The 26,761-nt window shown below is 36.0% G+C and overlaps 3 protein-coding genes across 4 annotated transcripts; all 3 read left to right on the forward strand.

The window, feature by feature from the left end:
* The first annotated feature begins 798 nt into the window (after positions 1-798).
* LOC117604357 (segmentation protein paired) lies at positions 799-12,745 on the forward strand. Its single transcript, XM_034324319.2, has 5 exons — positions 799-1,275; positions 5,816-5,954; positions 6,089-6,378; positions 10,554-10,967; positions 11,050-12,745. Exons 1-5 carry the CDS (start codon positions 1,215-1,217, stop codon positions 11,628-11,630), a joined length of 1,485 nt encoding a protein of 494 aa, XP_034180210.1. The 5' UTR covers positions 799-1,214; the 3' UTR covers positions 11,631-12,745.
* Positions 12,746-13,230: 485 nt separating this feature from the next.
* On the forward strand, positions 13,231-16,461 carry nbs (nibrin). 2 transcript variants are annotated; one of them, XM_034324303.2, is made up of 9 exons: positions 13,231-13,419; positions 13,494-13,630; positions 13,706-13,863; positions 13,939-14,098; positions 14,167-14,422; positions 14,481-14,618; positions 14,686-15,824; positions 15,890-15,964; positions 16,043-16,458. In XM_034324303.2, the coding sequence occupies exons 1-9, from the start codon at positions 13,395-13,397 to the stop codon at positions 16,112-16,114; spliced, it is 2,160 nt and encodes a 719-aa protein (XP_034180194.2). In that variant the 5' UTR covers positions 13,231-13,394; the 3' UTR covers positions 16,115-16,458. The 2 variants fall into 2 exon arrangements, with proteins under 2 accessions (XP_034180194.2, XP_034180195.2); XM_034324304.2 differs by lacking the exons at positions 13,231-13,419; positions 13,494-13,630 and having other exon boundaries at positions 13,728-13,868; positions 16,043-16,461.
* A 627-nt stretch (positions 16,462-17,088) lies between these two features.
* On the forward strand, positions 17,089-20,423 carry LOC117604347 (carboxypeptidase B). The gene is made up of 8 exons (XM_034324305.2): positions 17,089-17,247; positions 17,334-17,652; positions 18,000-18,302; positions 18,514-18,604; positions 19,534-19,679; positions 19,824-19,880; positions 19,962-20,046; positions 20,129-20,423. Exons 1-8 carry the CDS (start codon positions 17,171-17,173, stop codon positions 20,311-20,313), a joined length of 1,263 nt encoding a protein of 420 aa, XP_034180196.2. The 5' UTR covers positions 17,089-17,170; the 3' UTR covers positions 20,314-20,423.
* The last annotated feature ends 6,338 nt before the right edge of the window (positions 20,424-26,761 follow it).

A 26,761-nucleotide genomic window follows, 5' to 3' on the forward strand; every position in this document is an offset into this window, starting at 1 on the left:
TAGCGCTTTGCTCGACTCTTGCAACCGATTCAAAAATTCTTTTCATTCTCTCCGCAGTAAGTAATCGCAGATACATTTACTTTGTTCCAACTGAAACTTGTAAAAACTATTTCTAATTTAATCGATTGAACAATTCATTCCACTAATAAATATTATCCTTTACAGAACCAATGGCCTGAACCTGGTTAATCGAAGACAATCAGACCAATCGAATGCAGTAGACAGCCCTTAAAATCAATCCTCGTCGAATGAATGGTCGGAAAAAACTTGTTGAAACTATTTCTAGTCTAATCAATTGAACAATTCATTCCACTAATAAATATCATTCTTTATAGAACCAATTGCCTGAATCTAGCCAATCGAAGACGATCAGACCAATCGAATGCAGTAACCATCCCTTAAAATCAACCCTCGTCGAATGAACGGTGGAAAAAACACACTTGGGTCTGATCCGGCATCGTTCCCCTCCCCGTGTCACCGAATCGTATCAGAAAGAGTATCAGTGATCCCGGAGGCAGCATGGTCTCCAGACATGCGTCCCCCGTGCGTTTCCGTCGCTGCGCCGCTGGGCGTGCCTTCAGGGGCGCGACTAGGCGAACCTTTCGGCGCATCGATTGGTCGACGTAGCTGAGAAACAGGTAGCACGAAAGCAACACCGAGCACGTTGTCCTCGGTAGGTGACCGGGACCAGCTGGCTGGTAGCAAACGAACATCAGCTTCCCCTACCATCATTCCGAAGTTGGACAAAGTGAGGATGGGAGTGGCCAAGCATTAGTTACCCTGGGTGTCGAGTGGTCGGCCAAGGTAGTCCGGATCAGGAAAGCGATCTGTCGAGGTCCAACTCAGTCGTCGAAGGACTCTCTTCGCGCATCGAAGGAGAGACAGGTGTCTGGATCCCGGCCAAATACTAGAGATACACAGTGGGGATCTGGAATAGGTTGGATCGCGTACAGATCGATCCTGATCGAGCCAGTGAGAACTACGTTCTAAAGTGACAGTTTCGCGAAGGAAAGAGTGGGATACGCGTGTTCTTCTTCTCTCGAACGTGGACAAGGATTCCGGGGACAGTGCTGATTTTCTCGTGATAAGCATATTTCTTTTTTTTTTTGTGAAGCCCCTCTCCCCTCTCTCCCCCCCCTTGGAAGGAGAAACAGTGGTGTGACAGCTTTTGTGGCGTTTTGTGAGAGAGGAACTGGGGGCGCGGACGCGCTGAAATGACGGTGACCACTAACTTCTCGATGATGCGACCCTGCTTCACTGGATACCCCTTTCAAGGTAACGCTCGAAGGCATAAGTAGTACAGTTAGAAATGGGAAATATTAACCGCGAGAATTGGATGTTCTTTGCTTCTTGCGAAATTATCATTATTAATCTTTTGAAAGTCTAATCCTGTTTCAACGTTCAAAGCACTTGAATGGAATATTTGGAAAATTTTCATAAGCGTGATAAGATCGAACGGTCTCAAAAATTCTGCGAGGATACCAGACTGACATTGTGCAGCATTTCGTGAAAGAGCATTCAGAATTTCAATTTTACAACTGGCCCGGTGGCAGGAACATCCTCCAGATTTAACCGACAGGACGTCTTGCTAGATTCCAAACGGGGCTTTGATATATAACCTTACCTGACCCGTGAAGACCGGAACATTACCATTAATGACCGTCATAAATAATGAAATATATTTTTCGAGGTTCCTTGCCGTCGCTCTCCAAGTCCCAACTTTTCAACTTAGCACGCCTTCAGTCATTTTTTTTCCTCCATGAGAAAAAAAACTAGACAGGGTTGTCTAAATATTTCTGAACGATATTCTTGCTAATTTGCAAGAATAACATTGTTAGTTTTCAAAATTACATTACACAACGAAATTAAGTCATTTATTTTCAGTAATTAGAAATGTAACTGCTCGAATTTATTTTAATACCTCTGATTGCAATTAATTGAGATGTCATTGACTGACGGAACAGTTGCTCAATTTTATAATTAAGAAATTACAAAAGTTACTTAGCCTCGTTACTCCTTGCAAAATTGAAAATCGACCGTGTAATTGTGAAACTTGTTCGGCATTGTTGTCCTTCGTGGGCAGAAGAACCTCGTTCACGAGCTCCTCTGGAAAGTTTCGGAAAAACGACCCTGTGACCCTCGTTTATGACCTCATAAATTCTCTTATACAGCCAATTTCCAAAGTCGCTACTCAATTTGCGAGATCAGGTTCCAAAGGAAAAAAATAATAATTTTAATTAGCGTTGATATGCAAGGCGTCAGATTGAAAGCTGATTGAGAAATCAAGTAATCGATGATGCTTTACATTCACCGTCACAGTGAAAGTAAACGTGTCTAGTAAGATTACTGTATTATATACAGAAATAGTTCATTTTCAAATTTAATTAATTAATTTCCGACCCTTTATTATTAGTATAATGGTAATCATTTGAAGCGTCGGTGATCATAAGGATTAACCCTCGGACGACGGACCATGGAGAGAGACCCAATTTTAATTTAACTTTGTATTTCATATTATTTTCACTGCTCCTTTCAAAATTATTCTTCCAATATATGAAACCTTTTTAGTTAAAACTTATCCTTGTATATGATTTGTAAGTTTGGGTCTCAATTGACCCACACTCTACTGTGCTTAATTAATTTTCCCAACTACTTAAGATTTGATCAGTTTTATATTTCTGAAAGTGCTGTAAAGTTTCTATTATAAAAATGACTAAACGATTAGCGGAAAGGACGTAAGAGTTACACAAGTTGCAGCCGTGGGTTGATAATTGCAACTTGCAACAAGTATTAATTCAAGGAAGAGTATTAAATAACGTAATACTCCCGTGTGAACCATTGAATTTCTCGCAGTTAAAACCGAGTAGTATCCTAATGAAAATTGTGTGTTTATTCCTGAATTTTTACTCGATTCTTGTTTGTTGTTTACGCAAATGATAAACGATCATTTGTCACTGTCCGACGTTACGCAGAAGGAGCAAGCTTTAATTACACGTAACAATTAATCACCGAAACGTATGTGCGACTTCGTATGCAAAATGGACGCGTTTAACGCACGTGGAACGTGTAATTAAACATTCTTGGAAGATTAATAACGGTGGGATATGTTTTCGCAATTGTGAGACTTGCACTTGGCATAGGTGATGGTTAATTCGTTTGTTACAATGCTGAAAGCCAACGTGTGAGGTAAAAGCAAACGCTGATTTGCGGTTTATTTCTCGGAATTGTTGCTTCCTTGATTGAAAATTAATTGCAACGACTACTCGAATGTAAATCGTCGATGGTAAGAAAAGAATCACAAGAACATTTATCACTCTATCATTATTTGTCCTCTGCAAATATGACAATTTATACAATTTTTCGATAGAAAGAAATTTATTTTGTAACAGAAACATTCTGTGTTTCTATTAAATATTGGATTGAAGTTTTTGTACAAAATTTTTAGCACCATCTTCTTTCTTTTTCTTTCCATTCGAAGTGAGCTTCTTACAAATACTGTACACTATTGATTGTTCTTAAGTATTTTTATAATTTTCACACGAAAAATAGTGCATAATTCAGTTTATGCAATCGAAGGCAATGTTTAATGGTTTTTTCTCTTCTCCCTCCATTTTTCTTCCTTCTTTCGTTCGTTACGTGAACATCGATTCGCCGGTTCGTTCTTCTTCATCTGTCGTCAAGGTGATACGATCTCGCCGATCCGACAGATCCAAGCGTGGGAAACGATCATTAATCGGCAACAATGTTAAGCGAGCAATTTCTTGCCAAGTTTTCCGCTTGGAAGAATCGCGAGCCGTGGTTTTCTATGAAAAACCGGCGAATTTCTAGACCGACCGAAAAAATCGAAAGCGAAGAAAATCGAGCGTTTCGTTCACCGTCTGTTTACCTGTGATTTTAATGCCTTTTAATTTTCTTTGTTTTATTTCATTGCTTGATTTATCAAAGTTAGTAATGTTTATACAAATTTTACACTTTACAATTACGAATAATTTGAAATATTTACGTAGGAAAGAATTTATTTTAATTTAGGTGTAAAAATTTGAGAAGTTATATTATTTAGTATTTTTAAATTTGGATGACTCTCTATTTGGCAGGTGTGAAAATTCAATAAATTTTCTGATTAAGGATATTACGTTGAATAAAAGCAATAAAGGTCATGTTGTTATTATTAGTATTGCAACGAAAAAATTATGTAATTACGCTCTTGATGCCCACTCATGCGTGTGAACATTTTTTCACCCAACTTTGCTATTAGTCGAAGGTAATTATAGTAACGAGTGGATCGCACATATCACGTGATATTAAACGAATCAGAATAATAATAATAATTTGTTGTTTTTTTTTCTCGGCTGGTCTCGCATCAACAATCAGACACTGTTTTTCCTCTCGTTACTATGTCACAAAAGTGAGTCACACCTGTATAAAGGAGTTCTTGCGCATTCGATCACGTTAGCGTAATATTAGTTACGATTAACTGGAAGCTTAAGCATTTTACACGATCGTAAAAGAAAGAGCTGTGTTACGTTTGAATTATCTGGAGGTGTTTTTTCCCTTTCGATTCAAGGCTTGCCAGACGAAAAATTCTCTGTCACATGAAAGTAGATCTAGGTCTTTTAATTTATGTTAAAGAAATCATCAGATATTAATTATCTAATGAAGGAGAGTGAAATAAGAGGTATTCCGGGATTTTAAGTTTTTAAGTTCCAAGTTTTTAAGTTTTTAAGTCCCTAAATTCCAAGTTACAAATTTCCAAGTATCCAAGCTCGTATGTTCCAAGTTTCAAATTCCTAAGATCCAGGTTCCAAGTTTCTAAGTTCCCAAGTTTCCAAATTTCTAAGTCCTAGGTTTCAGATTTCTAAGTTCCTAGTTGCTAAGTTTTAAGTTTCTAAGTTCCAAGTTTCCAAATTTCTAAGTCCTAGGTTCCAGATTTCTAAGTTTCTAATTTGCCAAGGCCCAAGTTTCCAAATTCCAAACTGCCAAGTTCTAAGTTCCAAAGTTACAAGTCTCTAAGATCTTAAGTTCCTAAAATTAAAAAATTACCAATCGAAATATTAATCCTCTACACATTTCACACCCCCAAAAGTAATTCTATTAAACAAGAACTTGTAATTCCAAGAAAATATACACTTAATCACCGTTGAATTGTCATAGCACAATCAGATTGTAAGTCAAGAAAAACTTGCAGCTGTGCGATAAGCTATGATGCATCAAACTACATAATTAAATATGTATTCTAATAAAAAGAGATCGTTATTTAAATAGTTCTTTTTCGATCGTAATCGGGCCTGATTACAGTGAACGAGACAAATTACACGCTATCAGTGTTATACGCCATAAACCCTTAAGATTCATTAGTCTTATCGTTATTTATGGGATTGTACGCCAGCCTACTGTAACTCTCTTTCTTCCTCTCTTTTTTTATCCTCCGCTCTCCTCTTTCGTCCTGTTTCCACCTCGACACACAGGAAACACGTCGAGGTGAAGGTGGAACGATAAATCCAGGTTTCTCTTTATTCTGCATCGAGTAACTGTATTTTTACCTTTTGTTTCCAAGCGCGCTCGCTCGCTCGCTAAAGGATTCGTGATTTTGCAATCAACCTTCGACGAATCCTGACCGATTGTGAATGGAAAAACAATAGTTTCGTAAAGTTTCTGAAAAGTTACCTTAAAACTATCAAGGATATCATTTTGTAATCGAATTTCGATCTTATAAAAAAATATAACGTCTCGATGAGAAAGGCTCTTTTTTTCCACCTTTTCTTTCTCAATGTCTTCTCAACATCTCTGCATTAATCTTGCACGATTTTTGTCGCAGATTTAGGATCGATACCAGGTCAGGGACGCGTCAATCAGCTCGGGGGTGTCTTTATAAATGGACGGCCGTTGCCGAATCACATTCGATTGAAAATTGTCGAGATGGCCGCAGCCGGAGTTAGGCCTTGCGTTATTTCAAGGTAAACAGAAATTTCAATTCCCCTATTAAAGAATCTACTTCTTCAAAAAATCATATATCACTGAACACATATTCCTACAAATATTATACAAATAACAAATTGTTATTTAATTTTCATATTTTTATTCGAAACAGGCAATTGAGGGTGTCACACGGATGCGTATCGAAGATTTTAAACCGGTACCAAGAGACCGGAAGCATCAGGCCGGGAGTGATCGGTGGTAGCAAGCCGAGGGTCGCTACGCCGGAAGTCGAGGCGAGAATCGAGGAGTATAAACGCGATAATCCAGGAATCTTCTCTTGGGAAATTCGGGATAGACTGATCAAGGAGGGAATTTGCGACAGGACCAGCGCTCCAAGTGTTTCTGCGATTTCCAGGCTTCTCAGAGGACGAGATCCTGAAGACGAGGCGAAACTTGGGGACGGTAAGTTTTCGTTTCCTTAAATTATATTCTATTTTTCCTTCAGACAATTTGTTTAATTTTCATTGAAAATTTGACCGCATAATTCCCTACCGACAAAATTGCATATTAATATCTCTTTGACAAAAACTCCTCCGATCGAGAGCACACACATCGCACTCCGTGTGTCTTCCAGCTTGACCAAGATTGATGATCCAGCTGAATCAGTGAATTAGCCTCTCGCAAATATCCTCGTAACAGCGCCGCTGTGCGAAATTAGATTATAACAGCATTGCTCGATAATTTGGTTCCTCCAGCCTCTTACGTGACAGACTATCTTGAAATTCAATAGAATATCTATTTATCTTTTACCGTCGCTGATAATATTTGAAGATATTCAAATTTTTAATTAGTTGAATCATTTTACAATTGCAAAGGTCCAATTTTCCGACTATTCTTCGGCGATGAAAAATGAAAAATTTCAATTTCGTAATCTCGGTATTACGTTTTCTATGCCTGTTCCTTGGAACGTTTCAATTTGTAGCTTAATTGCCGAGCGATATCTGGTAGGAGGAGCAATTTGTCAGCAAAGTGGAGCACGATCTTGGTTAAAGCTCGCGTGCCTTCTTTTATCGCGCGTCTGCATCGGCATAGAAAATTTTCACGCTGCGTTTTAAGCGCGGCTGAAAAATTCACTGCTTTTCCTTCTTCTGGCACAATAGGAAGAAAGTAAAAAATAGATAAGAAACGCGTCCGCGATAAAAGTGACCATTAAGGGAACGGCTTCCTGAACAACGTAATATTCCGGCCGGAGGGAAAATTACCTTGTAGGAAATTACGAAGGGGATCAGAAGTGGAGCTTAGCAAGTAGTTCGCAGTTAATTTGCGCTTCACGTTGAAACTTTTCTTCAGGCACTCTTTAATCATTACAGACGATTCGAAAAACTGCTTCTTATACGTCGAAGAAAATCGTTTTTCCTTTGCCTTATCACAAGTTTGCGTGTACTTTGCCCCACTTTAGCGAAACAAAGTTACATGAAAAATTTGCATTTCAAATTGATAAGGGTGTATTGTGAGATTTTAAGTATTTACGGTATCATGGATATCTTTGATGATTCTTCACTTTATTTTAGTATTCTATGTTCCAAGTTTCTAAGTCCCTAACTTTAATTTTTTAAGTTCCAAGTTTCTACGTTTCTACGTTGCAAGCACCCAAACTCAATGCTTCAAGCATTTCAAGCTCCCTAGCACCCAAGCTCCCAAGCTCCAAGCTCCGAATTGTTAAATTCCAAGTTGCTAAGTTCCAAATTACTAAGTTCCAAATTCCTAACTTCCAAGTTGCTAAGTTCCAAATTGCTAAGTTCCAAATTCCTAAGTTCCAAATTGCTAAGTTCCAAATTCCTAAGTTCCAAATTCCTATCTTCCAAATTCCTAATTTCCAAGTTGCTAAGTTCTAAGTTGCAAAATTCCTAACCTTCTAAGTTGCAAGTTCTAAGTTCCTAAGTTTCCTAAAGTTAACTCTCAGTTAAACGTTCTAAAGGCTTCAATTAAACACCCTCGTGCAAAGCTATAATAGATACCCTGAGATATTTCCCTAAGCCTCGAATATTCATTTCGTAATTACAAATTCTATCCACTTTTCCTGCTCCTCCCCTATAACTTTTTTTTTAATTACAAAAAATAAGCTATCCGACCCACTTCCGCGATCACGCACGCTCAACCCTTTCCTCGTCGATGAACCACGCCCGAAAAGGGGGAAACACGTGTTGTAAGTGGCAGAAAAGCACGGTGTAACGTAGAAATAGGAAAATTGCGAAGTTGAAAGTTTAATAGCGAACGATTGTTGGCCTGGCGAGAATCGAACAATCAACACCCCTCATCATCTGGCCTTAGCTTCGGACCACCAAGGATCGAAACGGTGCTGGATCTGTCGGCACACGGCGAATGAATAAATTAAATGCTCACGCATTAATCAGCTCCGCGTTTCTCGATCTTTGAAATGACCGGTTTTGCTTCTCGATCGTCGGCCGCGAACGATCGGTAGCCGGTTGCATAGCCACCGACTCTGTAATCTTCTTGCCGCCCTGTGCATACCCACGTGCACGTCCGAAACTCCGATAGCTAGCATCGAGAACATCGAAAGAACAGAAAAATATCTTCTCGATTTAATACCCGCGTTCGTTTCTTTATATTTTTGCAAAGATAGTTGAAATTTCATTGAAACAAAACATTTTGATTCTGCAATCATTAGGACTCGTTATAATGAATCTCATATTTAATTACAACGATGCACGTAATTTGTGGAAAATGAGAAAAATTTCTCACGGTCTGCAGGGGTTGCCACCCCCGAGGAGACAAATGAAACTTGTACCGACGGTGGTCCAGGCTGCGGTCATTGGGAAATACGTCTGTCGGCGAAGATGAAAAGATGAAAACGAGAAGAAACTGTTCGTAGATTTGTAAGTCGATCAGCCCCCGATGGTCGGCTGCCCTTTCAAAACAAAAAGAGGAGGGCACAAAAACAACGCGTTACCTAAGAGGGGGTGGGAAACTTGTAAAGACTGCCCGACTATGCTTGTCAGATTGACGAGGAGATACTTTAGTCAATTTGCCATTTAAAATTATAACAATCACTTATTTGAAATTTCTTTAAATATAAATTAATTTTCAAAATCAGATACAATGCGTATCGTGTCTTCTGGTCCATATAACGGAATCGTGTCGAACGGCAAACCAGTAATCTCTCACCTCGCGGGGGTAATATTAGGTTTGAAATTTTGGTAATTACTAGCCGCTCTCCGTCGCTTAGTCTTCCTGAAATATATAATCATTTTGGTGATTTCGCGAACGCGCCGCATTGCTTTCCCTCGTATTCTCAACCTGAGAAAATCAAAGACACGTCATAAGACAGGTATTTATTAATCATTATCACCTTAATTTTTGAACCATCAGATATAATAAAATGATATTAAAATTTATCGACGATCGGTGGCACGATGATTGAAAATAAAGGGGCCGAGAGACGAATGCCGGTGGAATAAGAGAAACGAAATGATCGTAGGGAGGGAAAGGGAAGAAACGGATCGTCCGGGAATAGAGTCCGTGTCGAATGGGCATCAACGCGGGGCGTCCCGGCGTCAGGCGTCGTCGGCCGATTAGTCGCGGCCCGTGTAAAGCCAGTCGACAATTTCAAGACGCGACGAGGCCTTCGCCGGAAGAAACCAGCCTCGTTCTTTTTACGCGCGCGTGTCATCCGTCTCTGCTTTCGCGGCCGCGATGATGAATCTACGATAATCTAAAAATGCGCCACTCCGTCTCTTCTGTCTCTTCGTTTCTGTTTGAACCGCCATCGAAATGCCTCCTGTTGCCGTCCTCTTCTGTCGCGACTGGAATGCGATAGCGACAGATCCTTCCTCTTTTATTCTTCTTCGTTTGACGTAAGATAAAATTAATTTCGAACACCGAAAAGTGGAGATAAAATCAAACATATCTTCTGGAATATAGAAAATATCAAACTTATTATAATAATTCAGTTGAAATCCTTGCTGCGTTTAAGAGTCAAGGAGAAAGGATTCCATAACGCGTTTTCTTACTGTCATAAGTCATCACTTTTCTTCTGTCCATCAATCGTCCTTGCCAGCCATATTCTCCGCGCTTATTCACGACCCGTTTAATTCATCGGGAATAGAGTTGTAACAATTTTCGATTTCCTTACCTTCGCTATCGTTTAATATTCCGATACACGTATAAATTAGAAAACCGACACGCGCGATGGAAATCACGCACTTTACTCTTTCACACGAGGGGGAAGCTAAAAGGAAAGGGAAGAAAAAAAGAACAGAGGGAACGTGGTGGGAAAGTAGTCGATCTCGAATCGAGTGTGAAATAACCAGCAGAATATGAACCGGAGTGCGGCTCCTTTTGAACTCGAGCTCGGCAAAACAAACCGTAAAGCAGCTACGTCCATTCACCTGGACGGAGTTTGAGCAGGTGACACGTGCATGCAGGAATTAATAGCTATTAGACAGGACCTGGTCATTTGGTCTGCCTTATTTTCAAAACGGTAACCAGTTATTTCGACCTTTCGCCTCTTTACCCGAATTTGTTCCATGAAACGAGCGGTAAATTTATTGGTACCAATCAGATACTTATTGCAAAATATATTCTAAGTTCTAATGCTGAGTGAATTCTGTTTTCAGGTAAAACAAGCTCCGGTTCCGATTGCGAAAGCGAGCCAGGAATTCCTCTGAAAAGGAAGCAAAGGAGAAGCAGAACCACCTTCACTGCTCATCAATTGGACGAGTTAGAGAGAGCGTTCGAAAGGACACAGTACCCTGACATCTACACCAGAGAGGAACTAGCTCAAAGGACCAAGTTAACGGAAGCTAGGATTCAAGTCTGGTTCAGTAACAGAAGAGCCAGGCTGAGGAAACAGTTGTCCTCGACCGGTTCCGGAGGATACGTCGGTTCCGTAGCTTATCCTACGGCTTCTTACGTTCTTCATCCACCGACTGCACCCCATCCGCATGCTGCCACAACCGTCCCACCGACCCATCCTCACCCCCATCCCCATGGACAGACTCTGCCAGACACTACCTTCTCCTCAAGTCAAGGTAAGATTATTTTCCTGCTTGTATTGACTAATTAAGAAAAATTTTTTGCCTAATGAATCTCTAATTAACACGTGGTTTATAGTTCCAGAGCTCTATTCTTCGCACCATACCACGATGTCTCATCAATTGGCTTCTGATTCCACTCGTCTACCTTCTTCGGTTGGTTCCACCCCCAGTTACAGTCTGCCACCATCGGTTACCTACCCCAGCTCGCTGTTACCACCGACTTCGTCAACGAGCAGCAGTCATTTGAGTCATCAAGTGTCCCCAGTGGCTCCAGTCTCGTCGACCTACCAACAGGCCAGCAGTCATCAACTTCCACCGACTCCTAATTCCTTGGTGACCATGATGGGTCCTAATTCTGGCAATTCGAACCCATCGTCCGATCAATTGACCTCGTCTGACCTGCCACCGATCAGCTCGGTGTCACCTGTGCAACAGCAACAGCAGCAACAGGTCAGCCAGGGTAACAGTTCACCCTCGTGGAACCTTCCAATTTCCAGCGGAGGAAGGGTAGGTCTACCGAGTCCACCTTCCAGTTTGCAACAGCCACATACCCATCCTGCTCATCCTCATCAAGCGTTTGCCAGCCATTACGGTGCTCAGGGCTTCCAACAACCCCCTAGACCAGCTCCTCATCAACCCTTTTACAGCTGGTACTGAAAAGGTTACTTCTGTTATTGGAAAATGAAAGTTATCTAGGGGTAAATTGGTTTCTATGTTTGTTAGATGAACTATGATGGCCACTGGCTTGGCTGAGGGTGCATTGTATGCGTATTTTGTGCGTTCCTCTTTGAAATGTAAAATAACTAAATTGATGAATGAGAAGGGATTGAAGAATGATTTAGTTATTTATTGATCATTAGATAAATGGTTATTCGTTCAGATAATCGAGACTGAGGGCAGCAGCAATCACTTAATTGTTTTATTATTGTTGCAAAAAATGTTAGTTACATTTGTGATGTATATAATAAGCTATGATTTAAACGTGTTAAAAATTATTAACAAATAACGAGGTGAGAATGGAAATTTTACGAGGCGAGTTGAAGAAACAGAAAATGCCAGTACGTTTAATAATTATTTAAGTTGTAAATTTTAGCGATGAACAATCTGCGCGTATGAAGATTAATGTAAGATAGGACCTATTGAGTTTTGGACAAACGAATCCAGTGATTGTGTTTATCGTTCGCTTAAGAGAGAAATGTAAATAAGGCCGCGATCACTGTTGATATTAGAAGGCAGTTTGCGGGCGACTGCCGTGCGAGAAGGATCGAGCAGATTTCTTCTCTGTAAGCATTGTAAATTCGTGTATTTTTGGTAGTTCAAATTAATGTTGTAGTTAATCAATTAAGTAGTGCATGTATATATGTTCGTTTGTCCTTGGTATTCGGGTTTTCCGTTTTAAGGATCGGTTGTCTTGCAATTTACAGTACGACCAGCAAATGTATTTAATATTGTAAATAGTCGTCGTAGCTCGTAAGTTTGCGATTATTTTAATTTTACTCGGAAATCTGTGTGAAAATTGTTTTATCGAGCGAAGGAAAGAATAAATCAAAGTAGTTGAAAAATTAAAGTAGACAGTGGATAGTTCGTTCGTTCAATCATAATTTTGTTATTAATAAATGTTTCAAATGTTTTCAATAAATAATTCAGAGTATCGGCGAATTTATTATAGAGAAGAAAAAGATTGCTTGCCCAATTGTAACATTTAGCTTCAATGTTTGAAAGATATTGTAAATGATTATCGTCGTATTAAATATGTATAGTATTGTATTTTGCTGCCTATTATTATTAAATAAAGTTTTGAGAGAACATCCTTATCTTCTAAGTGCGATTAACTTTCAAAGCTTTAACACATTTAAATAGTAAAAATAAAATTTTTATTCATTAAATCTTTTCATCAATTATAGTAGTAGCCGCTTGTTATATTACTGATGATGTATAAGTGTTAATTATAATTTATTTGTAAAATTAAATTAATATATGTAAAAACTAATTTGAAGTTCGACGTTGTGCCATCTGTTTAAAAAGGGCGCAAACTACTCAACAACTTATCAACCGAGATTTGACCGTTGTGCCATCTACTAAAAAATAGCGGAAACTACTTGTCAACTTACCGACCCAGTTAGTTAATATCTATAACCGGGTCGGTAATTGACCTAAGCTTCGGCCTAATTTTCAATGAAACTGACTGTTTTACAGTCAACCACGCTAGCATCGCCTTAACCGATAAATTACTGATAAAAAAGTCCTATTCACACGACTTTTGGTAGATGGCACGAGCACTTAATTTTAAGTGTCACTGGTGTTTATTTTGTTGACTCTGTGTGTATATAAATTGATTTTCAACTTTTGTTACTGAAATAAAGAAATATCTCATGTTGTATTGATATAAAACGATATTATTACGCAACTGTATCAGATACAATGTGGTATTTGCAGAAACAAAATGGTATTCTATTTTTAATGTAAAATAATATGTCATTAAATACAATTAAATCATTTCTGAATCCACCTTTGTTATAGGCGATAGGCGTATATACTTAAAACCACTGGTAGAGATAATAATTGGCAGGAAAAGAGGAGATCTTCTTATACCAGATGATGATTCTATTAGCAAAACGCATGCTTCAATATGCGTTCAACCTAAAAGTGATATAAGGGTACTAACAATAATGTACTTTAGAATTATCTAATTAAAATTATATCATTCTATTATAAACTTTACTTCTTGCTAGTTCGATCAACCTATATCAACATGTATAATAAAAGATGAAGAATCAAGATATGGGACTTATATCATCAAGGAAAATCATAAGATTGAAATCAGTGAGGAAGGATATGAGTTGAGCAGTCAGGATGTAATACGATTTGGTTTACAAAATTCTTTATTTACGTAAAGTATTTATTTCTATGTTTTTATAATTTGAAGTTTTATGGTTCTTCAATGTTAACTGAACTGTTATTTTAGGGTAACATATATACCAGTAATATCAGTGATATCTACTTTAAATGACGAAGATAAAAGCACCCTTCAAAATTTAATGGATCAGATAGATGGGGTGATTTCTACTGAGTGGACAAATAATTGTACTCATCTGACAGTATCCAAAGCTACATTAACTGAGAAGGTCCTGTTAACTAAATTTTACCAAATGTTTTCAGCAATTGAATTTACACTAATTTATATATAATACAGGTTACTTGGGCTCTTGCATCTGCTATACCTATAGTAACTATAGATTATTGGATAGCAGTTCAGCGTGCAGTGACTAATAATCAAGAGCTTCCAAGTCCAGACAATTATATTCCTCCAATTGGTGAATCTCTGGTTGATAAAACAAAACTGTTACTTCATCCAAACAACAAAAGAAAAACATTGTTTTCAAACTTAATATTTGTTCATTTTAGCATGAATCAATATAAGATATATGGAAAAATGATCCACCTAGCAGGTAAACTGAAATATTAAAATGATGTTAAATGTTTATTCTAATAATGGGTATATTTCAGGTGGCAGATCAGTGCTATTTTCAAAGAAGCCTTTAACTCCCAAGGAGCTGTGTTCGCCAAATGTGATTGTATTGCAGTATCCTGGGGACGATACAACCCAATCAACACAACACATCGTACCTGAATATGATTCTATATGTAGGTTTCTCTTATTAAGTATTTTTATGTTTCTACTTATTTAAGTTTCGTCCGTTTCTTGTTCCAGATAAGGCGTTACAAGAACATCGCCGTAAAATGATACCAGAGTTCGAAATTCCTCTTGCAATCTTGCATTGTTCCGTAGAGAAATATTGCAATCCCAAATTTCGATTCTCAGAATTTTTTAAAATATCTGAGACAAGACCTGAAACAAGACCGGAAAGATCTAAAGTTATAATAATCGATACACAAGATGTCGATGTCGGACCATCAACATCAAATGCTAACTTGCCAAGATCTAAACAGGCGGTTAAAATTATTCCTGAAACGAACGATAGTTTCAGCAGTCAAGAGTTAACGTGTACGTCACATTTTCAAAAGTCTTTAAAAGGGCTAGTATGCAGTACACCGGTAAAAAACAATAATAAACTAAAAAGTAATTTTAACGTTATCGCGACAGAAAGCATTAAACAAGATGCAAAAGCACAACATTCTAAGGAGAATGTTTGTATTCCCGAGACATGCGACTCTTTCGCTTCAAATGCAACGTCAATGGACTTACAGTCTTCTACCCAAAATTCTGTTATCCTAAGAAATGATAAAAAGACAGAAAATAGTCAGTCATTAAAATCCCCAACGACAGCTAGTGTTAAACCTCGAATTAAGGAAGTTGTAGATATAAGTCAAGAGGATGATATATTTGAAAAAATACAGTCAACTACAAAGAAAATTAACGCACGTTTGAATAAAGTTCTTACATCGAAAAGAATAGGTAATCTCAAAACAAATAGCAGTCCGGTACAGCCAAATCCAAGCAAAATTATTGAACATTTAAGTGAAGTTTCTGTATTTAAAAAATCAGATACTTTGTCTAAAACGAATGAGAGTCCGATACGCAAAACTCCAATAGAGAATCTGAAGGGAAACTCACAAGAAAGTACAATTGTCGTCTGTTTATCAGACGAGGACAGTGTAGGTTTTAATGAAAGTAACACTGCTAAATCTAATACTAATGAAGTTGAGAGTATTGACAAAAATGTCCGTGGAAACGCATCGGATTGTTGCAAAGGTAGTATGGATGATGATACTCATAGGGATGAGTCAAGTATCAGCAGATTGAATAAATGTTCCAAGAAATCTAAGAGTCCCGTAAAAAGAACGCTTTCATACGATTCAGTTGCAGAAATGTCAAGTACAAGCAGAGCCGTAAGTGTTGCATTTGATATTTTTCAAAATAACTTTCAATAATATTTTTTTCTTTTAAAATTTAGGAACACGAAGATAGCATATCAAATAATACTAATCAGCAACATCAAACTACTCTTAATTTCAAAAGGTTTAAAAAGGTATGTTAAAAAATAATTTGCCCGATAAGTTTGAATATACTTTGAATTATTTTTAACGTATAATCTTTGTTTATCTAGGCTCCAGTCATAATTCCAAAGAAAAGGATTGGTCTGAGTAACATGTACGTTTGGCAGAAGAACATCGCATAAGGTATTTGACAAAGATATCTTTTTTCTTTTTTTGCGAAGATATCAAACTCTTCACAGGAAAAGACTCTTTTAAATTTAGGTTTATTATGTATCTCAATTACAGAAAGTATTTTTTTTTTATAGAGATTTATCAAATTAAAATTTACGACCAAGTTGTAATACTAAAGTATAGTACATTTCTACATAAATATGGTAAACTACAGTATATCTAAATAAACTACAGTATATTTCTTTATATCTACAACGTGGTACTTATACCCTTATGTTCGAACTTTATGTGTCTTCTTATTGTTAATACCATACGTATTTTTAATTACTATTTTCGATACCATTTTAAAACCACGTTAATATTCTTATATGTTCGTCACTTCTTACATGTTCATAAGTTATAAACTGATGTTTTGTATAAACCTTGCCTATTTCTTCTCACGACTCATATTCTTCTACCATCAGATTAGATATAAAAAGAACTAATTGCTTTCAATCAATATAAAATTTCCATTCCTCGAAGAACGATAAGTGTTAACGTCTCTTTATATCTTATCCAAATGAATTTAATTACTATTTATAATTGCTTCAAATAATATTCTTCAAAAGATTACACTAGAAGACATTCCCTCCTGTATCCTCCAGTGTACATAGACAACTCTATATTTTTTACTGATCACCCAAATACAAACATGAGATTTTCAGTCTTATCAATGCATTCTTATCAGAGAATAAAAACCCATCGTCATTGTGTCCTCTGTTTAAACTAGAACAAATGTTCTATCCATATATTGTATCAATCATCAATTAATTCTTCGAGAAGTAGTCACAATCAAAGCTATCTGTCTTGATAACGGTATTATTTTTATAATGAAATCGATCTTATCTCCAGTTTCATGATCTGTTTAACGATATTTCAATCAGAATTTCTCATCGAACACGTTCAACATTAATTTACGAAATCGGTTTGGTATCACGTAAATGAAACTTGAGTACGGGAAACGGAGATAGGATATGACATATATAATCTTGAAGAACGAGATAGAACTTTAATCGACAATAGCCAACATGCGTGTCCTCTTGATCGCGACGATCTGTGTCGCGGCTGTTTTCGCCGCTGAGGAAGTTCTGCCATCCTTAGAAGGGTAAGTTTCATTTTCATATTCTTCTCGTTATTCTTACCTCAGTTAATTAATATTTTAATTAACGATACTTATATCGAAATTCACAGGATGCAGAGTCTTTCTATCTCCTACAACTCACCCGAAGAATTCCCCCTGCTGAAGAATTTCGTGGATGCTCCTGGTTTTGATTTTGTCAGGATCACCGAAAATTCCGCGGACGTCTTAGTTACAGCGGATAAAGTGCAAATGTTTAAGGAGATTCTTCAGTTGTACAACGTAAACTATACTGTTGCTATTGACAATGTTGAAGAGAAAGTTATGGAAGAATATATCACGCAAGTGGTTGAGCGAAGATTACAAACGAGGTTCCAGGACCCCTTTGCTTCTGGACGATTATCCTTCACTTATTATCCCAGTTACAACGAGGTAAATAATATTAATTTATGTTTAATTATTCTATGATTCTAATATTTCTATTTTTTAATATTCATACATATAAAAATGAAGAGTCCATTCTAAAATTAAATTAATTACTGAACATAGGATCGGTACTGCTAATTAACTCTGCAAATGACTTATTTTAAGTAATAATAAATAATCGTAAAATTCCTATGATTTTTAAATTTTAATATTTCTAGTTTCTAATATTCACTTATATAAAAATGAAGAGTCCATTCTAAGATTGAATTAATTACTGAACAGAGTCGACACTACTAATTAACTCTGTAAACGATTTGTTTTAAGTAACAATAAATAATCGTAATGGCATGCAGGTGCAGCAGTATCTCAATTATGTAAAGACCACCCACGGTGACGTAGCTTCCCTAATTAATATTGGCAAGTCCTACGAAGGACGATCAATGGTGGTTCTAAAGCTATCGACTGGTGGCAAAAATAAGCCGGCGATATTCATCGATGCTGGAATTCATGCCAGGGAATGGATCGCCCCTGTTACAGCACTTTACACAGTAGATCAGATATTAACAAATCATAAATATCTCTTGAACAAAGTTGACTGGTACATCTTGCCAGTTTTGAATCCTGATGGCTACGAGTTCACTCATGCAAAAACAGCGGTAATTATTGAACAATAATTAATTGATATATAGAATGTAGGAGGATAAATAATACATCTGTACAGAGGATAATTGTGCATGTAAAAATGAGAAAATTAACAAGTGTTAATTAATATAATTAATTGTACAAGTACAGTTTGAATTTTCCAATTCCAAATTTATAAAAGGTCCTTTAATTATTTCGTTTCTTATTATACACCTGTGTTTCTAGAACCGATTATGGAGAAAGACAAGGTCAGTCAATAGTGGTTCAAGCTGTCGTGGAGTTGATGGAAACAGAAATTACGATATATCATGGATGTGTAAGTACCAACATTTATTTTTAAATTACAATCATTTAAAAAGTATAATCATTCAATTACAATTTCTTTTAATTTTACAATCATCGTTTGTTTGAAAGATAAATTGATCGATCTCGATAGGGTTCTTATCAGACAAAAGTCTGTCAAGTAAATTAATATTTCGAGATAGCGATTCTTATTAAACTTGATTGATCGAATAAAAATCACGGAAGATTGATAATCGAACAGTCATAATATTTATATATCAATGATGCATCTTTCGTCTAATCAAAATAAAATAAAATATTTTTAATTGTAATTAGAGCTGTAAAATTCAGAGAAAGGTTTAATTGTTCGACAAATTTTCTAATATTACATTTCTTATATAATTTGCCTACGTAAAATTTTTTCAAAAATACCAAAAGGACATTGTTTCCTATGCAGCATATGGAAATTTAAAACAACAACTCTGGTATAATTACATTGTTCCATTTCTTTTGTTTAATTGTAGAATATCCAATTTCTTTGACACGATAGATTTGAATGAAATTAAGAGTACACTTGTTTAAAAGGACTACTGAAAAGAGTAACCGGAATTTGTTCTCATTCGCGAAACTTCAACGTGTTAAATTGGCGAAATGCGACGTACAGAGCATAGCAAGGCTGAAATGGCAAGTCTCTAAATTGAGATGGGTCTAATTCGTCGTGCTATTTGAAAGTTGACTGCTACGGAAAATTCGTGGCTGTACTTTCACGTATTAAACTACCCACGAGGAAATTCGACGCTTGCTCTAAAAATTTTCATTTCATTATCTCTGAGTTACCACTTTTACAGATTAATTAGTTTCTCAAGTGGTACAATTTTTATTCTCTTAACAGGTGATAGCTTATCAATTTCACGTAAGTTTTTACATTTCTTATAGAAGAGAATTTTTTTTTTTAATTTTCAGCTGTGGGTGCATCTTCTAACCCATGCAGCGATACTTATGCCGGACCTAAAGCATTCTCTGAGCCAGAAACACAAAATATGAAAAACTTCATTTTGGCACGACAGGGACAAATCAAAGCCTACATTTCAATGCACTCCTATGGTCAGGTAATTAAAATTATTAATGGAATAAAAGTATTGGTACACCCAGTGTTATTACGACAATTATAATTAAGAATTGATAAATAATTATTCTTTAATTTTTATTTTTACCATAGTTATTATTATTAACAATTTTATTTTATTTTATAGTACATCCTTTATCCATGGGGTTACACATCCAACGTGCCAGCTAATGAACCAGAACTGGTTAGTAAATAAATCAGCAGACAATAATATATCTATTAAATTTACGCTATTTCTTTGTAATATTATTTTCTATTTCCACAGAAAAATCTTGCCAGCGAATGTGCCGCAGCTATCGCTAAAACTCGCAAAACTCGATACACTTTTGGAACCTCTGCTAATCACCTTTGTAAGTAATTATTTAAATTTCCCTATGTTTAAGCTACTATTTTATTTTATATAATTTTCAACTCATGTTTTATCGTAAATAGACCCATCTGCTGGCGGTAGCGACGATTGGGCGATGGCTAAAGCAGGCGTGAAATTATCATACACGTATGAATTACCTGGAGGAAATTATGGATTCGTATTACCACCTTCCGAGATTAAAGCTGTTGGTGCCGAGACATTTGAAGCTATGAAAGTGATCTCTCAATATGTCTCGTCGAAATATTAATTTAATACGCCACAGTAGAATATAATCGGCGTTTCTTTTGTATAAGATTTTGTATCCGGATTTACTCTGTTCACGATTTGCATGATATAAAATAAAATATTTTCCGTTTCTTTGCTGCCTTGTAACCCTCCCATCATATTCGACATACATCGCAAGAACCGGTAGGGTAAATGGCAAAACAGAGAGTGGCTCAAGGATTTGGTTGGAATGAAGTAGAACACTTAGCACGTAGAGCGAGCAAGTATCGTGGCCCAACATCCTTTCCGCTTATTTCTACTAAGGCCGTCTCGTGTTCGGTCTAATTGGAGAAACAACAGACTCATTAGCCGTGGGCTCGAGCACAGACGAGAGCTCATTTGACGGGGGGGGTCTGAGGGCACTGGGTCGTAAAATTTTTGTATAACGAGCCACTACTCTTCTGCGTCACAACGGGGTTTCAACATTCCTTGAAATTGTTGACTGAGGTGACAGAGAGGCTGGTACGCCTTTGGCGACGCAAGAAAACGCCGACTTTATGCGACGCTTCTCGTTTCGTAAAGTGCTCCTACGTTAGACGTTTTCGACACCGATTCTTTTTTCCATCTCATTTTAATTATTTCTGTTTGATATACGTGTAATTTTTATGATTTTTAATTAGGACTTATTTATTCTCTCAGTTCATTTATTTAATGTAACAAAATTTTCTTAAATAGTTTAACTAAACCAACTAAAGCGAGTCGTTAATTGATACTAAAATGAATAATGAATTCGATTTGAAAGTCGGTTGTCAAAATAATTAAATATACTTAATTGCTTCCGATATCGAAAGCGAATGGCTATGGGGTCTCCAGACCCCCGGTGTCGGCCAGATAGTAGACAGTAGGGGTAAATCACAGTTTGGATTTCTCATGCTGCAGCACCGTTGTCAACCACTTGATCTAGAGCGAAGAGAAACCTCCTCAGTCTTATACTGATCGCCGAGGGGTGCGGATGTACCTGTTAAACGTACATATAACCTTATTTTACACCCTGTTTTACACCCTCTTTGTAAGCTTCGCGGGGACCAGTCAATCCAAATACTTCATATTTTATCTACCATTTCTCTTATTTATTACTTTATCCCTTTTGCTGGGCCTAACCTCACCCTTCCTAGTTATTTATTATTTTTCTTGCATCCCTTACATCCCTGCATCTCTTATATCACTGTATCCCTTACATCCTTCAATTCTTTATATCATTGCATTCTTTACATCTCTGAATCCCTTACATTACTGACTTTTGTATATTCTGGCATCCTCTACATCCCTGCATCCCTTAGATATCTGCATCTTATCACATTTAACATTCTTTTCATCCCTACATTCCTTTCATCCCTACATACCTTACATCTCTTCATCCCTTAAATCCCTACATTATTATTATCCCTACATTGTTTTCATCTCTACATTCCTTACATCTCTTCATCCCTTACATCCCTACATTGTTTTCATCCCTACATTCCTTACATCGCTTCATCACTATATTCTTTTCATCCCTACATTCCTTACATCTCTTCATCCCTTACATCCCTACATTGTTTTCATCCCTACATTCCTTACATCTCTGCATCCCTTATAATAAATATATTATAAAGACTGCTTCGAGTAAAGGTAAGTAAAGGTAAGTAATTTCGAAAAAAGCGCCCCCTAGCGGGAAAAATGTGAACTAAAATTTCGATGTCGAATCAGCGCCATCTGGTTTCAGAAAAAGGAACTAAAGCTTGCACCATTTTTGGCCCTCTAGCGGGAAAAATGTGAACTAAATTTTCGATGTCGAATCAGCGCCATCTGGTTTCAGAAAAAGGAACTAAACCTTGCACCATTTTTGGCCCTCTAGCGGGAAAAATGTGAACTAAATTTTCGATGTCGAATCAGCGCCATCTGGTTTCAGAAAAAGGAACTAAAGCTTGCACCATTTTTGGCCCTCTAGCGGCAAAAATGTGAACTAAAATTTCGATGTCGAATCAGCGCCATCTGGTTCCAGAAAAAGGAACTAAAGCTGGCACCATTTTTGGCCCTCTAGCGGCAAAAATGTGAACTAAATTTTCGATGTCGAATCAGCGCCATCTGGTTTCAGAAAAAGGAACTAAACCTTGCACCATTTTTGGCCCTCTAGCGGGAAAAATGTGAACTAAATTTTCGACGTTGGATCAGCGCCATCTAGCGGCGAAAATGGGAACTAAATTTTTCAAAAATTTAAACTTAAAATTGTTTTTCACGAGAATACTTACCTTTACTTACCTTTACTTACCTTAACTCGAACCAGCAATCATAAATATTATATTTATAATATATATTTTATAAGGATTGCAGCGATACAAGGGATGTAGGAATGTAAAGGATCCACGGATATAAAGAACTTAGGAATGTAAAGGATACGGTGATGTAAGGAAGGTAGTGATGTGAGGGAGGTAGTGATGTGAGGGATGCAGTGCTATAAGCATACAGGAATACAAGGGATATGGAGATACAGTGATTTAGTGATAGTCCTTGCGAGGCTCATAAAACGAATGAAGAAATAAATACCTGCGATGGGAGGCCTTGGTCTGTAAAGAGGAGTAGGATAATACATAGTTAATAACTGATTATCGGTTAATGACAATTGACTTTATTAAAACAAATAAATATGTAAAATATAAATCTACAGGCAGTACAATCATTTTTTTAAATAAAAAACAAAGACTATTAAAAGACTTAACGTACTTTATTCAGATAATAATGATCCATAAAACATTGTTCATATATATATATAATATACATGTATGTATTTATAGGACTATGAACAAATAACTTGTCTAGGAATCTAATTAATAACTTAACATACAGGATAAATGTATCCTTTTCTTTTTTACCAAGAAAGAACGCAGTAAGAAAAGCGATCGAGATATCTCTTTCGCCACGATCCAGTGATCTATTGATCATTCCTCTTCTTCTGTGTTGCTGCGCGCGATTATTTTACGAATATACTCGGTGGATAGGGATAAACTATATAAACCACTCTTTAGTAAATGATTAAGGTAGCTTAGTCTACACATCACTAAAGGTACGGTAATGTGTTCTCTTTCTTTCATCAAGAAAAAGGGTTCATCTTCATTTGTTTTCTTATCGCGATCATTGTTACGTGAGACTATTTTTCTTTTATCTTTAACACTTTGAGTGCCATGCGAAGGGATGTAGAAAATATATACCGTCAATTAGTCATTTTATTTGTTAATAATTTAGTCAGGTACAGGTAATAGTTTGACAATTGAAAATCCCCCAAAAAAATTGGAAAATGTGGAAAACCTCAGCAACCCAATTTGAAAATTGGAAAAATCTATGTGGCTGACTTCGAAAATTAGGAGAACCTTAATTATGCCAAATCTTAATAGCACCTATGTTATACCTGTATTTAACAAAATAATTTCCAATATAATTGACATGGCAGTCAAAGTGTTCATTTCCAGAGAAATAATCGCGGTTCGATGCACCATGGAATATCCATCGAACCGCCTGACGTTGTTTCCCTTTAATGGTAGTAAAATAATTGCGAAAAATAATTGCGAAAAATAATTGCACAGAAAAGAAAACAATATTTTATGCAGGAAGAAAAAATCTCACGGCAGAAGAGTCGATGTTTGATTGCGATCGTTCTAGGGCTGTCGAAGTTATCCGCAATTTCTTTCTCGATTATGATTGCTCAATTATAATGCAATCACCTTAAGATTCTCGTTGTTCCCGTCTCATGCAAACAGTCGCGAAATTCTCAAGCGGATATCACTAATGCTCGAATATTAAAAATAGACGTGAATACACGTTAAGCTTAAATAATGATCGTACATCTACATCGTATCAATAATTCATAAGCAATCTTTTATTATCGATATGACGTGCAATCGTTTCGATTCATCGTGCTTATACATACATATGGCTATTTCATTTTCTGTCTATTAGGATAATTATATTACAATAATAGATAGACGTAATAAATCGCCAGAAATTATATTACGTATAATTACTATGGTAATTATTATGCTTTCCTTTGAAGATTCTTACAAAATATAAAAGTTCAAGTCCTGTACTTGTACCTTGATACCACAAATTTTTTAGTAAAATTAATCTATTTTAATAGTTTAATTATTTTTGTTTTATGTAATTACTTCAAAATTTTTGAACAACCCTAATTTAAATCTCCCATTCATATGTTTAAACATTTCTAGAAAAGTCTCAAAAGGTAAAAGAAGTCTAAAGAATTTTAATAAGAACTTGTTGTTTCAAGGTACACCATTTTTCAATCATACCTTCCATTCATCTATACAGAATCCATTACGTTTCGCCAGAGCCTTTTTAAATACAAGAGCGAAACGTAAAAACCTGCACGGATATTCGCAGCCCTAGTTTTATTTTTCTTCTCTTTGATTACCAGCTAATTAACATGGATCGTTGTGAATCAAGACGAAGAAGCGTTTATTCATTTAAGTTGACGACTTTTATATCTGGAGTGTTCAGGTTTCACTGTACGACGTTCAACGATAATGATATATACATTTACTTCATTTCATCTCGTAGCATGCAACGGGTCTTTTAACGAGATTGAAAATAAATATTTGGCGTAAACATTTTAGATGGTACCGCGAACGAGTTCAATCAGTGCACGAATAAAGTTTGTTTTTATATAAAGAAAACAAAGAGTAGATATATATTGAATCATTTAATAAATTAAGCAGTATTCTTTGATTATTCCTTTGATTATGTTAATATCAAAAGATGATTTTTAAATAAAATTTTCCTATCATCGAACTCGTATTATGTTTTATAAAAATTCGCGATATTATCTTTGAATACGTAAGATGAAGCTAAATTATCGCCAGTAATCCGTGTAATTATTTCTCAGTTTGTCGAATTGATTATGCTAAATTGGACGATGCTTGCCTCTGTTCGGTTCGCTGAAGAAAAAGGAATCGCATCACGCACACGTATCATCAAAAATACACGTTTGATATGCTAATTAACCCGACAAAACTCACTGTCTCGCGAATACCTCGTATCCTGTCGAGTTCTACGGAATCAAGTTTACATAGCGGATGTTATCTATCGTGGAAATTATACAGTTTCATTTTGCCCTCTTTTCTTCTTTACTCTTTCTCTCTTTACGCCGATCTAATCGAATCGAGAAGTGTTTGAACATGGTTACATTGATATTAACAACAAATATTCATTAACGATTTCACTTAATTTGATGGACAATTATATATAAGTCTTTATTAATAAAGTATTAATTAACTCTTCGATACATTGTTCTGTAAATATTGTATATTTTATTATCAATAAAATTATAGGAAATTCAAAATTTGTAATTTATAAATTAAAAAATGTTATTTTAAATAAATTTCTAAAAAAGATAAGAATTATTGTTACTTTTCTTATTCCTATCATTTAGAAGAGTTCAAAAATATATATTTTTAATTTATAGGCAAGGAAATTATGCAACGAAGGGTGAAAATTATTCTACTTAATTAATATTCATAAAAATATCGTCGATGAAATGTTTGTCATTCATATCAACCTAACTCGTGTTAAATCAGCCTTCGACGTTCAATCAGTTTCGTTTAGACAAATTTATATCAACGCGATTCGAAAAGTCCGGGGAGTCAAGAGCGCAATCATGATTTAAAGCGTTTCACGAATTAGTAGCGACGTCGCTACTATATTTATGCTAACTTAAAGTTTACTCACGAATATTTACAATGCCCTAAACGGTAATTAAGAGCTAACTAATCGACTTTCATCGTCGAGTTACGAGAATTACGGAAAACGACTAAATTTATTTACAGTAATCGTATTTGTTGATTGGAGATCGCACGGCGGAGAAAGTATACCCACGACTTTTTTTCTTTATTATAAAGAAAATTATTTATATTTTTAAAACATAATTAATTTCAATCCTAACAAATGTACAAAAGAAACAAGAAAATAGAACATAAGTAAAATATGTTTTTTAATAAAAATGAAAAAATTTAACTAAAGATTAAAATAATTATACCTTCTAAAAAGTATGTTATATGAATAAAATTAAAAGTTACGTACAAATTAAAGGTCATTCTTGTAACTATTTTATAAGTAATAGTGCAACTGTTAAAAGAATTTCACTTTTACACCAGGAAGACAAATTATGTGTCTTATCAAGACACTTCTAAAGCTTTCTCCAATACTTTCTTATTACATGATGACCCAAATTGATTTGAACGTTATCGAACAATTTTCATAGAAATATTACCACATCGATAACCCATTTCCCTAATTCTAATATCATTATTCATTATTTAATAATTCCTTGGAAAAAAATGAAGCTTTATGAATCGAGTGAAATTATTCTTAAAACCGTACTGCAATCTCAAGTGAATTCACGAAAAGATCACGATTAATTAATCAATTCTCCAAGGGAGCAACGA

Source organism: Osmia lignaria, chromosome 7 (assembly GCF_051020975.1).
Source record: "Osmia lignaria lignaria isolate PbOS001 chromosome 7, iyOsmLign1, whole genome shotgun sequence".
In the NCBI taxonomy this organism is placed as follows: Eukaryota; Metazoa; Arthropoda; class Insecta; order Hymenoptera; family Megachilidae; genus Osmia; species Osmia lignaria.

Excerpts from the sequence above, each read along its gene's own strand:
- LOC117604357 (XM_034324319.2), top strand. The coding sequence starts at position 1,215 with ATGACGGTGACCACTAACTTCTCGATGATGCGACCCTGCTTCACTGGA. Across the intron at positions 1,276-5,815 it reads CACTGGATACCCCTTTCAAG|ATTTAGGATCGATACCAGGT; the intron begins GTAACGCTCGAA and ends TTTTTGTCGCAG. Across the intron at positions 10,968-11,049 it reads TACCTTCTCCTCAAGTCAAG|TTCCAGAGCTCTATTCTTCG; the intron begins GTAAGATTATTT and ends CGTGGTTTATAG.
- nbs (XM_034324303.2), top strand. The coding sequence starts at position 13,395 with ATGTGGTATTTGCAGAAACAAAATG. Across the intron at positions 13,420-13,493 it reads GTATTTGCAGAAACAAAATG|GCGATAGGCGTATATACTTA; the intron begins GTATTCTATTTT and ends CCTTTGTTATAG. Across the intron at positions 14,619-14,685 it reads ACCTGAATATGATTCTATAT|ATAAGGCGTTACAAGAACAT; the intron begins GTAGGTTTCTCT and ends TTCTTGTTCCAG.
- LOC117604347 (XM_034324305.2), top strand. The coding sequence starts at position 17,171 with ATGCGTGTCCTCTTGATCGCGACGATCTGTGTCGCGGCTGTTTTCGCC. Across the intron at positions 17,248-17,333 it reads GTTCTGCCATCCTTAGAAGG|GATGCAGAGTCTTTCTATCT; the intron begins GTAAGTTTCATT and ends CGAAATTCACAG. Across the intron at positions 20,047-20,128 it reads AACCTCTGCTAATCACCTTT|ACCCATCTGCTGGCGGTAGC; the intron begins GTAAGTAATTAT and ends TATCGTAAATAG.